The 13869-nt window shown below is 37.2% G+C and overlaps 1 protein-coding gene and 1 long non-coding RNA gene across 9 annotated transcripts in view; one reads left to right on the top strand and one right to left on the bottom strand.

Annotated features, from left to right (window-relative positions):
• Positions 1-13869, top strand: part of KCNT2 (potassium sodium-activated channel subfamily T member 2) — a 115336-nt gene that overhangs the window by 53645 nt on the left and 47822 nt on the right. For all 6 annotated transcript variants that reach the window (XM_032118032.1, XM_032118031.1, XM_032118033.1 and 3 more), the window contains 3 exons: positions 9711-9891; positions 11991-12155; positions 13679-13815. In XM_032118032.1, coding sequence (XP_031973923.1) covers positions 9711-9891; positions 11991-12155; positions 13679-13815 — 483 coding nt within the window. The remainder of the gene's footprint in view (positions 1-9710; positions 9892-11990; positions 12156-13678; positions 13816-13869) is intronic.
• Positions 1-13869, bottom strand: part of LOC116448056 — an 88386-nt gene that overhangs the window by 29860 nt on the left and 44657 nt on the right. The window contains exons 7-8 of one of the 3 annotated variants that reach the window (XR_004241794.1): positions 3229-3318; positions 1814-1975 (exon numbers count right to left, since the gene is read on the bottom strand). This is a non-coding gene — a long non-coding RNA (uncharacterized LOC116448056). Of the gene's footprint in view, positions 1-673; positions 1976-3228; positions 3319-13869 lie in introns of those variants that run through there. The other 2 variants (XR_004241792.1, XR_004241793.1) reach the window with 2 other exon arrangements.

The following is a 13869-nucleotide window of genomic DNA, read 5'->3' as shown; positions in this document are numbered from 1 at the left end:
GTATTAATCATGTACACTATTTTTTTTCATAAACATGCTTGTGTTTGTTAAACAGTCAAACCTCACATTTCAAGAGTTCTGTGAGGTTTTGGATTTCAATGATTTTTAGAAGGAGTAATATGCATAGATCCATTTGAATTCCAGCCAAAGAAATTATTAGACTTGAAAGTTTCTCTTCAAGCAAGCACATTGTCAAAACAGGTGTCCCAAAGACAATTTCTGTGACTTTCGGAAACCCTTTAAGTATTATAAAGTTCAGGATTTTTCACTCAACTAAAACGTTTCATTGAAAACACCCGATTTCAATGGAAACCAGTGTTTACAGTAGTGAGGAGGAGGAGGAGAATGATGCTGATGAAATCCCAGAGCTTGCTGATCAAACCAACCAATACACAGACAGTTCAAGGTATCCAAGCCCTCCGGCTCTTAGCTAAAAGAATTGCTGGGTTTCCAAGCAGGAACTCAAACCATAAAGGAGTCTACCCTGTAATGGATGATGGAATATATTGTTTTTATCTCCTCACAGATTACCTCCTGTAATTTTCAACCCATTAGACAACCTCTATTTAACACTTCCCCCCTTTCTGGTGTTTCAGCAAACCTAAGCATTAAGTCTGATGCTTAATTATATCTTTTTCACAGGCCAGTTGTTTCCTTGGTCACTGTCCAAAAGGTTGTCTCCAGCTAAGACAGGAGGTCAACAAGGAGGCGACTGAAGTAAAAACACCTTTCCAGTAGGAACACAAACAAGGAAAATTTATTTATGTGGCACACATTTTCATGTGTGCTCTTGGTTTTTTTATAACAAATTGTTAGGAAATAAAGGAGCCAAAGCATACCCTAGGAGTATTTTAAAAAGCCAGGCTTTATTTTAAGTCACATTGCAGTTTCCATACACCCCTTTGTATCTTGCACTCTGCAGTGAACTTTCTTCTCAGCATGAATCTACAGAGAGTATTCTAAATAGAGACTGGATGTATCAGTGCAATTTTCTTAGGTCTGCCCATACAGAACCCATTTAAGCAGCTGTGTGGACACTCCCCTTGTAAAGCAGCAGCACAGCAAATGCTTCCATTTAGCTCACTGCCTGTTTGAACTTTCTTTGCCTTAAGACTGCCGTGGAATATAGCAGCTACATGAAGGACAAACTAAACACACATGCAGAGGGTTTAGTTTTGTTGCCCAGATCCAGCAAAGCCTGCTGGCAAGCTGCAGAGCTCTCTGTGTAATTATTGGCCACATTTTCTATTTCTAATGTTGACAGGGAGGTTACAGCTCTGACAGTAACTGGTGGCCTTTGTTCTTTCCTGTACAGGTGACCTCACTGACAGAGGTACCAACACTTAAAACACCTATGCATATGAAAGAAGCCTAAATGATGCCAAATTTGTGCACATAACAGCCAAAATATTGAAGGGAAATGCTCATCATGAGAACAAAGACCATTGAGGAGTCAGTGGTTTCACAGGGCAGCTTGAAATGCAAGAAACGTACACCACTGTCCTCAAGTGATCTGACTACAGCCTTTTGCCTTAAACACTCTTTCTATATTTACATTTTTCAGAAGGAAGGACGATAGAAAGCTTCCCATTACCCAAAGTCTATGGAAATTTAAGCTGGAAAGGAAAATATCACGTGAGCTGTCCAAAGGGCTGCACCCCTCATAGCTGCAGTTAAAGGGGATAAGACAAGTGGCATTTGATTTGAGTCACTTGCAAGTTTTAGACCACTCCAGCCTGTATTTGTTACTGGTTTGAGTTTCACAGCAGGATAAGCAGTGCAGGAAAGTCCATTCTTCCTGAATATTACTTACCTGTTAATTTCTAAGAAATTCTTTTTTGTTCATGATGTTAGCAACCATAAAATGTTACAGCTGATGAGTAAGGTAACTTGGCTTGTCTTGAAGCAGTTGTTTCGATAGCAGCAATGAGAGCAGCAAAAAGAAGTTGCACTCAAAGTGCAGACAGATGAGAGGCTGTCAAGGAGATGTAAAAATGGATGTAAGTTTAAGGAAGATCCATGAATATCCTTAAAAATCAAATAAAAACGCAAAATCTGATAAGGAGAGAATTTTTGACTTAAAAATAAAATTAAATCCATTTGTCATTAAAATATGCTATGAACTTGAGTTAGGTTGAAAATTAACAAAAGGTTTCTGTCAGTAGCTAATAGAATATTCTGCTGGGTTAGCTTTTTCTTATGCACATTTAACAAATATTCAGATAATGAATCTTTCGATTGTTAGTTCAATTTGATTGAGGGCGTGTGGGTGGTTTGCATAACAACTGTTACACCCTGAGAGTGTTTCAAAACTATTGCAAGAAACATTAAACATGATGTTCTAAAGCATAACATATCGGGTGTATTAAATTAGAGGTTTGCATTTGAATTTTCCTGCACAACACATATAATTTTTGAATATTATAAATAGATTACTTAATTATTCTTCCAGAGGAAGGATAGGTAGAGAATATCACCTAATTCTGTAGCACTCTGCAGGTGAGGAGTATCTGGTGGTTAAGTTCTGACTGCATGATTCTGTTTCATGAGTAGTTACTGACTCCTTGTGAGAGCAATCCAGAACCTCAGGCTCCAGCAGGCACTTGGGTGCCACAGTGTTGACACACTGAAGCTGGGCTGCCGAAATTGACTTTGTTTACCATCGAAGCTCTGGGGCAGACTGAAAGCACACACAAATGCAGGAGGGTCCTTTGGGCTTAGAGGCTGAAGTGTGGACAGACCTGTCTGTGGAAACAGAGCTGAAGGCTGCCCACAGTGGGACTCCGCTTGTGCAGTCTCAATGACCAGAGCTCTTTAATTGCAGCTCCACTGCTTATTCCACTAAAGGCAGCAGCAGGAGCAGAAAGGTTCTCACTCAGATTCAAAAAATATTTATATACACTTGATCATTTCATAATACCCTATTCTGCTTAACAAGATGTTCCGCAGTTTCTGGAAATCACATGTGTTCCTAGGGGAAGAGTTTATTTTTATAAGTTGAGCTTTTGCAACCATTAGCTGCATATAATGTTCTGATCTTTGGGGAAGGAAAACGCTTATAAAAGACACCAGGGGTAAGTAATAAACATATCATCAAACACCATTATTTGGGATAAAGATAAAATTGGAAAACAAACAAAAATGACCTTTCCATCCGAAGAGAAAGTCCGAATTAATTTCTGACATGGTGGCACTGTTGTGTAGTGAAAGTAAATTCATAACCCTTACCTTGACTTGTGTTCAAAGTCACACAGAACTGAGAAGGTTGATTCAAAGCCTGTTGAATTAATTCAAGTCTTTCCCTTCCCTATTGTGATTCTGAAAAAAAAAAAAAAGGGACAGTGTTGTATGAAAATAAATGCTGGTCTCTGAAAAGAACCTATCTGGAAAAATAGATTTATCTGGATTTATGTTGAACTGCCTGATGAAGTGGCATTAGAGTTGCAAAAATATCAGAGAATGTTACAACTTTTGTCCTTTAATATTAAGAAGCCACAATGTCCAGCAGTATCTATTTTGTCCAGTCAGTGAATACCTTGCAGCTGATCTACTGCATTTGTTAGATCAGTTGTTGCCAACTAAGAACAGCAAGTGTATTTCTCTACTGATTTACTTTAAAGGCAGCATAACAACCTTCATCTTTCCAGTCAGCAGTACTTGCTCATTTTTTTCATTGTCTTGTATACAATTCATAATTTCTATGTCCTGGAATTCAGCTATCCCTTCAGCTTTAAAGCCTTTTATGTGGAATGAAAGGTGAAAATAGCATCTTCTCATTGTAATGCCTAAATTCGATATATTTTATATGATATATTGTACCAGATTCTGTCATTTTAACTTTATGAAAATGGTACATCTACTTGTTTGGGGTTTTTTTTCTATTTTAATGCTGTTTATGGAAAATTGCTTTTAGAAAATAAATTAGAAAAAAACCCACTGGTTTTAGAAAAGACCTGAGAAAAGGCACAAGACTTGGAAAAAATTGAAGCATTTGGTTTTTTTCAAGTTAAAACGTCATCTTCAAGGGTTTTGGATGGGATTGACATTTTATTATTGGTCAGAGCATTTTGTGATTGTTGCTTCACTCTTTTATTTGCTGCAGTTTCTGCTCATCCCTTGTTCTTTTTGTTTGCCTCTTCATTATTTACACAAGAGTCAGGATTTCTGTCAGAAAGCATCAGGTTTTTAGGTCACAGGTAGGGTGATCAGCACCTTCACATTCTGCATGTATTGTCATTCAGAAGTCAGCAGACAATATTTCCTTATGTGTCTGATACAGGGAATGAAAAAAAATCCTACTTTAATGTCACTCCAGTTATATTAGTATTCAACCCAGATTTTGTAAAGTGAAAATTGCCTGTTTAATGTGTGTATGAATACTAATTCTCCACACTGAGAATTGTTTTTCCGATAATGTCTAATTTTAAAATATGGGACAAAACTGCATCTGGCTCTGCACAATGCTCTAGAGAAGACTGAACACCCCACAGAGACAATTTTGAGTATGAAAAACTGTTTTCCTTTGTGCAAAGCAGGGCATTCTCCAGATACAGCATTAGTCTCAGCACCACTTTCATTCCAAGGACTTAAGACTGGCACCAGCTTAATATGAATATCTTTGGCAAGAACTGAGCACCTTTTGCCAGTTTAAAGCAAAGCCTCTATAAATTTATAAGAATTTTATGAGATGTTACATCTCCCAGAGTGAGACTGAAAAATGAACTTTTCTATAGCTTCATTTTATTTTGGTGTAGAGATTGGGGAAGTTTCCTTAAGCAGTTGCAGTTGCTATAGTGGTAAAATATGTCTCAAATGCTTGTCTGCATTTCCTGGAAAGTCAACATGGTCCTTTTCTTTAGTATTTCACTGTATTTGTACTTCACCCATGAATATTTGCTACAGTTGGTGGTCTATCAACAATTTTGTTGACTGATAGTTCATTCCAATTCTTCTCATAAAGAAAAAAGAAAAAATCTGTGATAGTAGCCTCAGAAAATGTTAAAAATAACATGAACAGCAACTTACAGTATAGGACAATCGAATAATGAGAATTTAATTTCTAATTTGTTCTAGCATCACCGTTCTTTGGTAGGATAAGAGGAAATTGTAAAGAGCTTTGAGTGTGAGAAACTGCTGGGGGCGCTTGATTAAGTAGAATTGCTACACTTGTGAGCTAGTGGAGGTGTAACTTCTGTAGTACAGAAGCACTGAGCCTTTGCCACAGAATCACACTGAATCTGATAAAATTAATCCATGTTGATTTCAACACATTCATCAGCTAGTCCCTGCGGCCAGCTGCTTTAAACATGGTAATTACACAAGGTGGAGCTCCAAGTTACAAGTCCAAAGAAAACAGTGCTGGTAGTTGCTGCCTAATCCTCAGCACACAGAGGCAGCTCTGGCTTTTGGCTCAGCCTTCTGGTGCATTATTTTAGACCTTAAGAGGTTGTATGTGTAAACAATAATTTTCTCTAGAAATGAAAATGTAGAAATCAGATTAATCTGTCAATGCTGACAAATGAAAATATAAACTGATATCAAGAGGACTCTAAACAATTGGTTATAAATAAGGATAGTTAATGTAAAATATTTGCAAAATACTATCCAAATGGTTCTTGTTCCATCCATTTCTGTGACATGCTTCTGCAGCATGATTAAAATCTGACAGCCTCAGGGATTATTTTACTCTGCAGTATTTATTTCTGTAGTGCATGTAGAGACAGCTTATTTACAAACAGGAGTTAGTTTTGGCACATAAGATACTCAAGCAAACAAAGATTCCTGGAACTAGAAAGAAAGCTTCCAGTAAAACAGAGACTGAACTCTCAAAAGTTCAAATAATACCCAAACTAAACATTACCAATCTTCAGAGATTACATGTCTTTACATTTTGTTTTTCAAGTGCAGTGGTAACAGAGTGTTTGGAATCATATTTCTGTCCTCTGGAAGTTTGTAATTTTCTGATACTACTTTTGCTTCAGCAGACACTTAGTTTGGCTTTCTGTGGTGTTTTTTAGAAATACTGAATCTCCTCTGCATTGAGGCAATTTATTTTTGTTGTAAGTGTCTCCCTTAGATCCACTATGAAAAGACAGCCTTCCTGAATTCACAGGAATCCTAAAATTGGCATAGAAGGTGCTGAATTGGCCTTATGTTTAACTAGGAACTCTCTGTGTACTGATTATTACAGTGGTTTATTTTCTCCACAAAAAGAAGTAGGTGTGAGCATTGCCTTTACTGTACATTCCTTTCCTGCTTGAAATCATTTTGTTTGTCCAAGTTTGACTAAATAAATTACTTATCTTCAGGGTATGAAAGAGGAAGAGGAAGCAAACAAGAACAAGGGGATAAAAATATCACCAAAAATATCAGACAAAATAGGAAGCCCAAATTACTGCACATTTCATTATGTCAGGAAACATAAGAAAGCAGACAAGAACATGTGTATTTTTACATGCAGAATTTGTGCTAAAAGTAACGATTAACACTTCATTTAAGAAAAAAAAATCTGATACATCTGATTCATCTAAGGAATTGGGATGTATTAAAAGATGTCAATGAGTTGTGGGGAATAGAATAACTCATCCATGTGGACTTGGCTTCTAGGACATCCACTGATGTTCCACTGCAATCTCTCTGCAGTGTAATCAGTAATTCCCAGACAGATGGGAACATGCTATCAATGCTGAGTAACATTTCTCTAAAGGCATTGTTGGTGAGCTGGAGGTGTAATATTCGTGGAGGAGTAGTCACAGAGGTAATATTTCATTTGTTAATCAGACTCCCATAAAGCTGTCTCTTTGAAAGTCAGGGTTTTCTGCAGTTTGGTGCTCTCTGGCTCCAGTAAAGACAAACAGCAGAGCACCAAACCACTCAGACTCGGTAACCTGATTTGGGATTTATCATTCCCTTGTATGCAGGGTGAGGGCTTCAAGTACAGTTTGGTAGGACTGCAAATGCGGTGCAAATAATTTCGAGGAAAGAAATGAATTTGATCAACAAGTTGTTAGAAGAGCTGAATTTCTTCCTCAGCAAAGAAGCAGCTCCCTTTTCTTACTGACTTTAATACTGTTGACTAAATGTGGGAAGCTCTGGCTCATGCCCACTAAGTTCAGTGAGAAACATCTCAAATCCAATTTTGGATCAGGCACATTATTTTGATGGCTTCAAGGAAGAGGAATAGATAGGACTATAAGGGGGTAGAGCTGATAAAATGAAATCTTGAGCCTCACTAAATTCAATGGGAATTTTACTGTTCACTTAAAAAAGGCTGAAAAGGTCCATGGTATATTTACTTTATTTCAATTCAGCTAAAGTATATTTCGGTGGGTTGGCTATGGAATTAATAATAACAACAACAACTATTATTATTATTATTATTATTATTATTATTATTATTATTATTCAAGACCTGAGTTTTCCTATCACCAAGCTATTAAAAAATGTTAAAGTTTTACAAAAAGAGCAAAAAATAATGAAACAATTCAAATTCCTTGAAAATTGGAAAAAAAACAGCCTGAGGGTACCAAATTTTTATATTTTAATACATTCTGTCAGATAGAAGGAGTAAAACTGAGCCTTTTGCATTTACAAACACCAAGCAATTTCACAGGCATGAGCACCAGAAAAAATACATTTCTACCAATGACAGGCTCATGCATTATGGTTCAATAAAACCTCATCTGCAGATATTTAATCTGCTGAGTGCAGTGGTGTAACAGTCCTGTTCTAGAGGAGCCATATCACTGGCTCAGTGTAATTGTTGCTTTCCTGGCCCTTAGGAGCTTAATTCCTGAAGTCAAGGTTATGTGTTTCTGGGCTATATCTATAAAAGGCAACTAGAGAGAAGAAAATGCACACAGGTGATCAGGAATAATAAAAATAAAGAATTAAAAGTCCATCTCCATTCTGCTTTTAAAACTACACGTTACGTGAATATTGATATTAAAATAGCTTCTTTTTCCATGCTTCAATGCTTTTACAATATAGTTCATTATTTCATATTAAAACTAGAAAAGCCTTTAGCTGAGAAACTTCCTTGTCTGAGACCAAAAGAAAGCTTCATTAGCATAATTCCTTACAGTCCTTCTGTTGGTATTTTCAGGGACAAAAATATAATTATCCTTTTAGTAAAAAGAAAAAAAAAACAACAGAAAAACTGTGAACATAGTGAAATAATGGAAGATCCAGATTACAACTCCAGTGAAAAATGTGGGATGAACTGGATAGGAATATAAATATCACTTCTGACTGAAGCATGAAACTTAGGCAAACAACAGGGAAAAAACCCCACCCTTTTTAGAACATTTTGAGATGTGTGAAAACTACAAATGCTAGAACTGTGAAAAGGAAACTGGGAATTTGATCCATATGTTCTGGAAATGCCACTGCCCACAGCTAAATTATATTTGGAGAACAGAACAGAGAACAGAAGAACAACTGCTAACACTGTTATAAACACAGGGTCTCCCTGGTGATGCCAAGATCTTCCCATGGCAGATATTAATGAGGGACTCTGACCATCTGGATACCATATATGAAGAAATAATATTTAGTATGTTCTAGAATAATTACTGAGGAATACGATATGATTTATTAATTATTTACTAATTCTCTGAGGAGAAATCATCCTGCTAGCTCCAAGGGGAAAAAGCGCTATTCAGGGTGGTTTGCACATTGGGGTTTTTTAATATAGGTGAATATAATTTAAAAGCCTGAACTGATCTAAGTAATTCCACTGTATCAGAGAAGATCATATTTTAAGCTTGGGAAGCTCTTTGCTGTGGTATATATTTACAAAGTAAAGTATTTTTGAAATATGCAATGTATGCTATAGGAGGATGACCTGTGGAGAGATTCTGCTACTGCTTCTCAAAACCAAAAGCGCATCGTGCTGATTCCAAGAGAAATAATTACCAGATAACTTGGGCTGCCATTTACTTGTGCACAGGAATGTGTGACTGGAAGGGGTGAACTCCACTTGCTCAGCTATTACAGTCCCAGCCAAGCCCCCTACTTCTGCTCTGTACTTTTAGTGAGCAGAATCTTCTTATCAATTGCCACCTTCCACTTCCTACCTGCAGGCTGACTGACCCTAGATGCTTTTTCCTCTGATAATTCAGTAGCCTGCAGTTCTCACATTCAGTTTATTCCAGACAGTTAGTACCCATTTGTACCAACAGAAACCTTCTAATATGCAACATGTGCTCTCATAACTGGTTCACATCAGTAACTTTTGCCACAGAAAGGGACAGAGACCAACATAAAGAGAGACAGATTTAAAGAAAGCAGTATGCGCAGTTTTCTTGGCCATGGCAGCAAACCCTCCCTGAAAAAGTTGAAACATATCTATAAAAAATGTTGAATGGTGGCAGCTCTATACCATCTGTTTTGTTCTGGTTTAGAAAGGAATTGCATCAATTCATGATGTTCTATATACCACCTCTCCTTCACAACAGCCACTAAGCAAAGCCTAGCAACAGTTGTGCCTATCATATTAGAATAATCAAAAATGTGTTTCTTTTATTACAAATGACATTTGAAAATTGTAACAATATAGCACTTCTGGTTTGATACTAATTTTTACTTTTCTTTAAAAAAAAGTCTTTGCTAAGCAATTTATGAATTCTGAAAATAGTTCTCTGCACATATAATCGTCAAGCTTGAACAGTTTTTATTTTTCATGTCTTTATTCATTCTTTTTTACGTAGTATTTGTGGAATTCAGCATCTGGAACGAGCAGGAAACAGGTTGACTCTCTTTGACTCCCTTTATTTCTGCATAGTGACATTTTCCACTGTGGGCTTTGGGGATGTTACACCCAAGATATGGCCTTCAAAGCTGCTTGTTGTCATTATGATCTGTGTTGCTCTTGTGGTGTTGCCCATACAGGTAAATGTGGATTTTTTTCCTCTTTAGAATTGTTTTTGAAACAAAGGAATAATAACTGAAATAATTTATTGTTGCTATTATTATTGCACAGAAAATGTCAGAAAAAAGAGACATCTATCTCTCCTATTGTGTTTTTTTTTTCTTTTCCCTGTATGTTCTTCTATACTCTAGATTTATATGAAAAAACAGAGTATTGATAACAGTTTTCAAGTGCTGATGAAAGTTTTCTGCTCCAGTCATGTACCACAGAGGCCTTCCTTTATCCTGAGATATGGGTTTGTTATTAATTGAGCAATTACAAAAAAACCCCACAACAGTAGCCAGCACTTTCTTTATGAGTACAGCTTTTCCTCTGCAGGCTCTCCCTGTTTCTAATCTTGGTTCTCTCTACTTCCTCTCTTACTCTTACAGCTCAGTGCTAACTTGAAAAAAATCTCATTAAATCTGCAACTCAAGCAAATTGGGTTCACAGCTGTGTATGGAACACACTCACACAGAGCCAGCAGCACAGTTAGGAATTTTTCATGCCTGCCTAAGTTTAGGACTTCTAACAGTTCCAACAGGGAAAGAGCAATTTATGAAAATCCAAGTATTTCAAGGAGTCAGTCAGCTTTATTAAATTCATACCAAGCATTTTCCAGCTCATTAGGTGAGGCTGGATGACAGAAACCCTGAGGTTACATGGGAAACCCTACCAAGATGTTCACTGTTCCACACTTGGTGATCACCCAGCCCTTGTGCCAGAAAAAGAGGATGTGGGGAGACACTCTGCGTTTTTATCAAAGCCTACAGTAGACCTGCTAGACCATGAGGCTCCAAAGTTTCTCACACAGCCATGGTTTCCAGACTCTGCTGCTTTGGCAGTGAACTAAAGCTCAGAAAGCTCAGTGTGGGCAGACAACACACAAACCCTGGGAGGTTGGAAGCTCAAGCTTTCAGCATTAATTTTCTTGATGTTATTTGAACACTCTAATTAAATATTTAATGTATGTATTCTCAGACATATGCACCTACACAATTATATTCTCACTCAGTGAAAGATTAGTAAAATATATATTCTACTGAAAACTAAAATGGGCTCTGTTTAAGAAATTTGGAATTTCCTAGGACATAGAAATTTCATTCTTAAGGTAGTTCTGATACATACTTCAGCCCAAGAGCTCCACATAAGCAGTAAATAACCTAGAATCTACTGGCATTTCACATAAATTTACCTATTATTAGCTACTTTATTTTATACCTTTGTACTGATAATGGGGCTTCATATAGCTTTCCACAGACATAGTAGAGTGGGAGGCATTGTCTCCCGAGCTTTTGCCCTGCTGTGATATGAAATCAGTTATTATTCACAATCCAGCCTCTCCATCAGTGCAATGTGGATGAGAAAAAGCAGCTGTCACACAGCCATACAGTTAAAGTGAGCTAAGTATTAAACATGTGTTACTTACAAGAAGCTTTGAACTGGTATTTGTATGTTTTATTACAGTTTATTACAGTATTCTCTTTGGTCTGGAGGATTCAGAGTAGTAATGTTTACCGCTAACCTGCATTTATTGTTCAGCTGACAAACTTGCTGTATTAACAGCTGCTGTGTTTTTAAGTTGTGTCTAAAATTACAAGACAGATAAGAGAGTTTACAGGTCACCTTCAGAACATTATAAAATCTCTGGGAAGAGTTACTGCCCAAACTAAGAAAAATGGTGCCTCTCTCCAAGTATATTCACAGTACATGTGTGAAAATTTAACCTTTCACATGAGGGAAGCAGTTACGCCACATGATACTAGAAAAAGAGAGCTCAGAGGCATAAAATACTTAAAGGAATAAGGCACCAGCCTTCATTCTTTTCTAAACTCCTATGATTAAATGTATTCTCATGGTATTTTAATGAGTTTTCACTGCTGTTTGTGTGTGTTAGATTCTGGCACTGTTGTTTGTGATCACCTTATTAGAGAACATTTTACAAAGAAAAAGATATTGTGGGCTAAGAGCAGCTTTTCATAGAGGTGTGAGATGAACGATGCAACACTGCCAAGTCATTATGGAGTTGTAGTGCTCACCTACTTGTCTCTGTTTCACTGACAATTGGCATCTCTTGCAGTTTGAACAGCTGGCATATTTATGGATGGAGAGGCAAAAGTCCGGAGGAAACTACAGTCGATACAGAGCTCAGACAGAAAAACACGTTGTGCTGTGTGTGAGCTCTCTGAAGATTGACTTACTCATGGATTTCTTAAATGAGTTCTATGCCCACCCCAGACTGCAGGTACTGAGAGTGAAAAAAAAAAATTCCGAAAGAAAAGAAGCTCAAAACACTCTTTGTTTTCTTTTTTTAAGAAAGGTTTCTGAAATGGTCTTTAATTTGTAAAACTGATTTTGGGAATAGACTGGTGAATTGGGAATCTATACCTGCCATAAGAAGCCAAGATACAGTCTGGAGACATTTTATGTTGAGGTGCATAGACTAAAGAGGTAGAATTGCTGTCTTGTTGAATTATGCCAGTCTTTCTAGAAACACGTATTTCCATGCAAATTCCTTAGATTCTACCCTAAAATAGAAAATAAATGAAAGCTACTCAAATTATTTTTCCCCATTGTTTTGGGACTGGATCCAAAAATCCTCACAAGTCAAACCATCCAAAGTTTTCACCTTTTGCTTTGCTTTTTACCTGTGTTAGGAATCACAGCATGCTCAGAGGTTGGAAGGGACCACCGAGGGTCATCTGGTCCAACCTCCCTGCTCAGGCAGGGTCATCCTAGAGCACATTGCACAGGACTGCAAAGATTAGATCCTCTTGGAATGGTGGAAATGAAGAAATAAATATATGTACTGTAAAGGACAAAGACCTTGACAAAATACACAGATTTTGTTAGTGTACACACATTCCCTAGCTAATGCAAACTTGTCATATGGCTTATTTGGAACATCTAGGAGCTTATTTCCATGAGATATCAGTTTGGATTTATTATCATTGCCTTTGCTACAGACTCTCTTTTTTACTAAATCTTCTCTATGTCTTTTACTAAGTTACCTGTGGTACCATGCTTCATTAACTACTGCAAAAATCACACAGATACAATTCTCAAACGGCTGAGCACCAATTTGCCAAATCCCAAATCCAAAATATTACCCAAAACAATTAGCTAGTAAGAGGCACAAGCAATTGCACAAAGAAATCCAGTTCTTTATAGATACAAACACAAATTGAAACACAACATTTAGTTAACTAAGCTGAAGAATGAGTCAGGCTCTGTGATACACTGGAGACGAAGAAGAAAAGTCCTGGTACTACACAGGTAACTCAAAAGGGCTTATATACATTCCCTTCAGAGCTGAAAGTGAGTTGGACTCGATCCTGGAGATCTTTTCCAACCATAATGATTCTGTGCACTGGGAAGCTGAAGGATATAGATGGTGCATTGCATCCAATGCCATTTTGCTTTCTGCAAAACCCTCTGTGTCCTAGGGAAGATTTCTGTGACCAGCCTGTCCTAAGCTCTCAGTCTCTCCTCTCATGTTCCATTTATCCCTCCTTTTCATTTGTGCACTTATGTAACCTTTGAAACATCCTTACTTTTCTTAACAAGGACTGTCTGTAGCACAGGAAGCAGTTTGGATTGGCCCATTAATCCAAAGGAAAAAATTTTGAGGAAATAAACTCTGTCTGTCAGCATTTTATCAGAGACATTTTTGACATCCCAAATCACTGTTGGCTCTTTCTCCAGCAACAATAAATAGTAATGTAACAAAACCCATGACTATTTCCCCTTTTTTTCGTATTTTAACAGGACTACTATGTGGTTATTTTGTGTCCTACGGAGATGGATGCTCAGGTCCGAAGGGTGTTACAAATCCCAATGTGGTCCCAAAGAGTTATCTACCTGCAAGGCTCAGCCCTAAAAGATCAAGACCTGTTGAGAGCTAAGTAGGCAAATATTGACCATTCTTTTTTACCTTTTTTTTTTTCACTCATACTGTT

Source organism: Corvus moneduloides, chromosome 9 (assembly GCF_009650955.1).
Source record: "Corvus moneduloides isolate bCorMon1 chromosome 9, bCorMon1.pri, whole genome shotgun sequence".
Taxonomy (NCBI): domain Eukaryota; kingdom Metazoa; phylum Chordata; class Aves; order Passeriformes; family Corvidae; genus Corvus; species Corvus moneduloides.
This window is presented reverse-complemented; position numbering and strand designations above follow the sequence as displayed.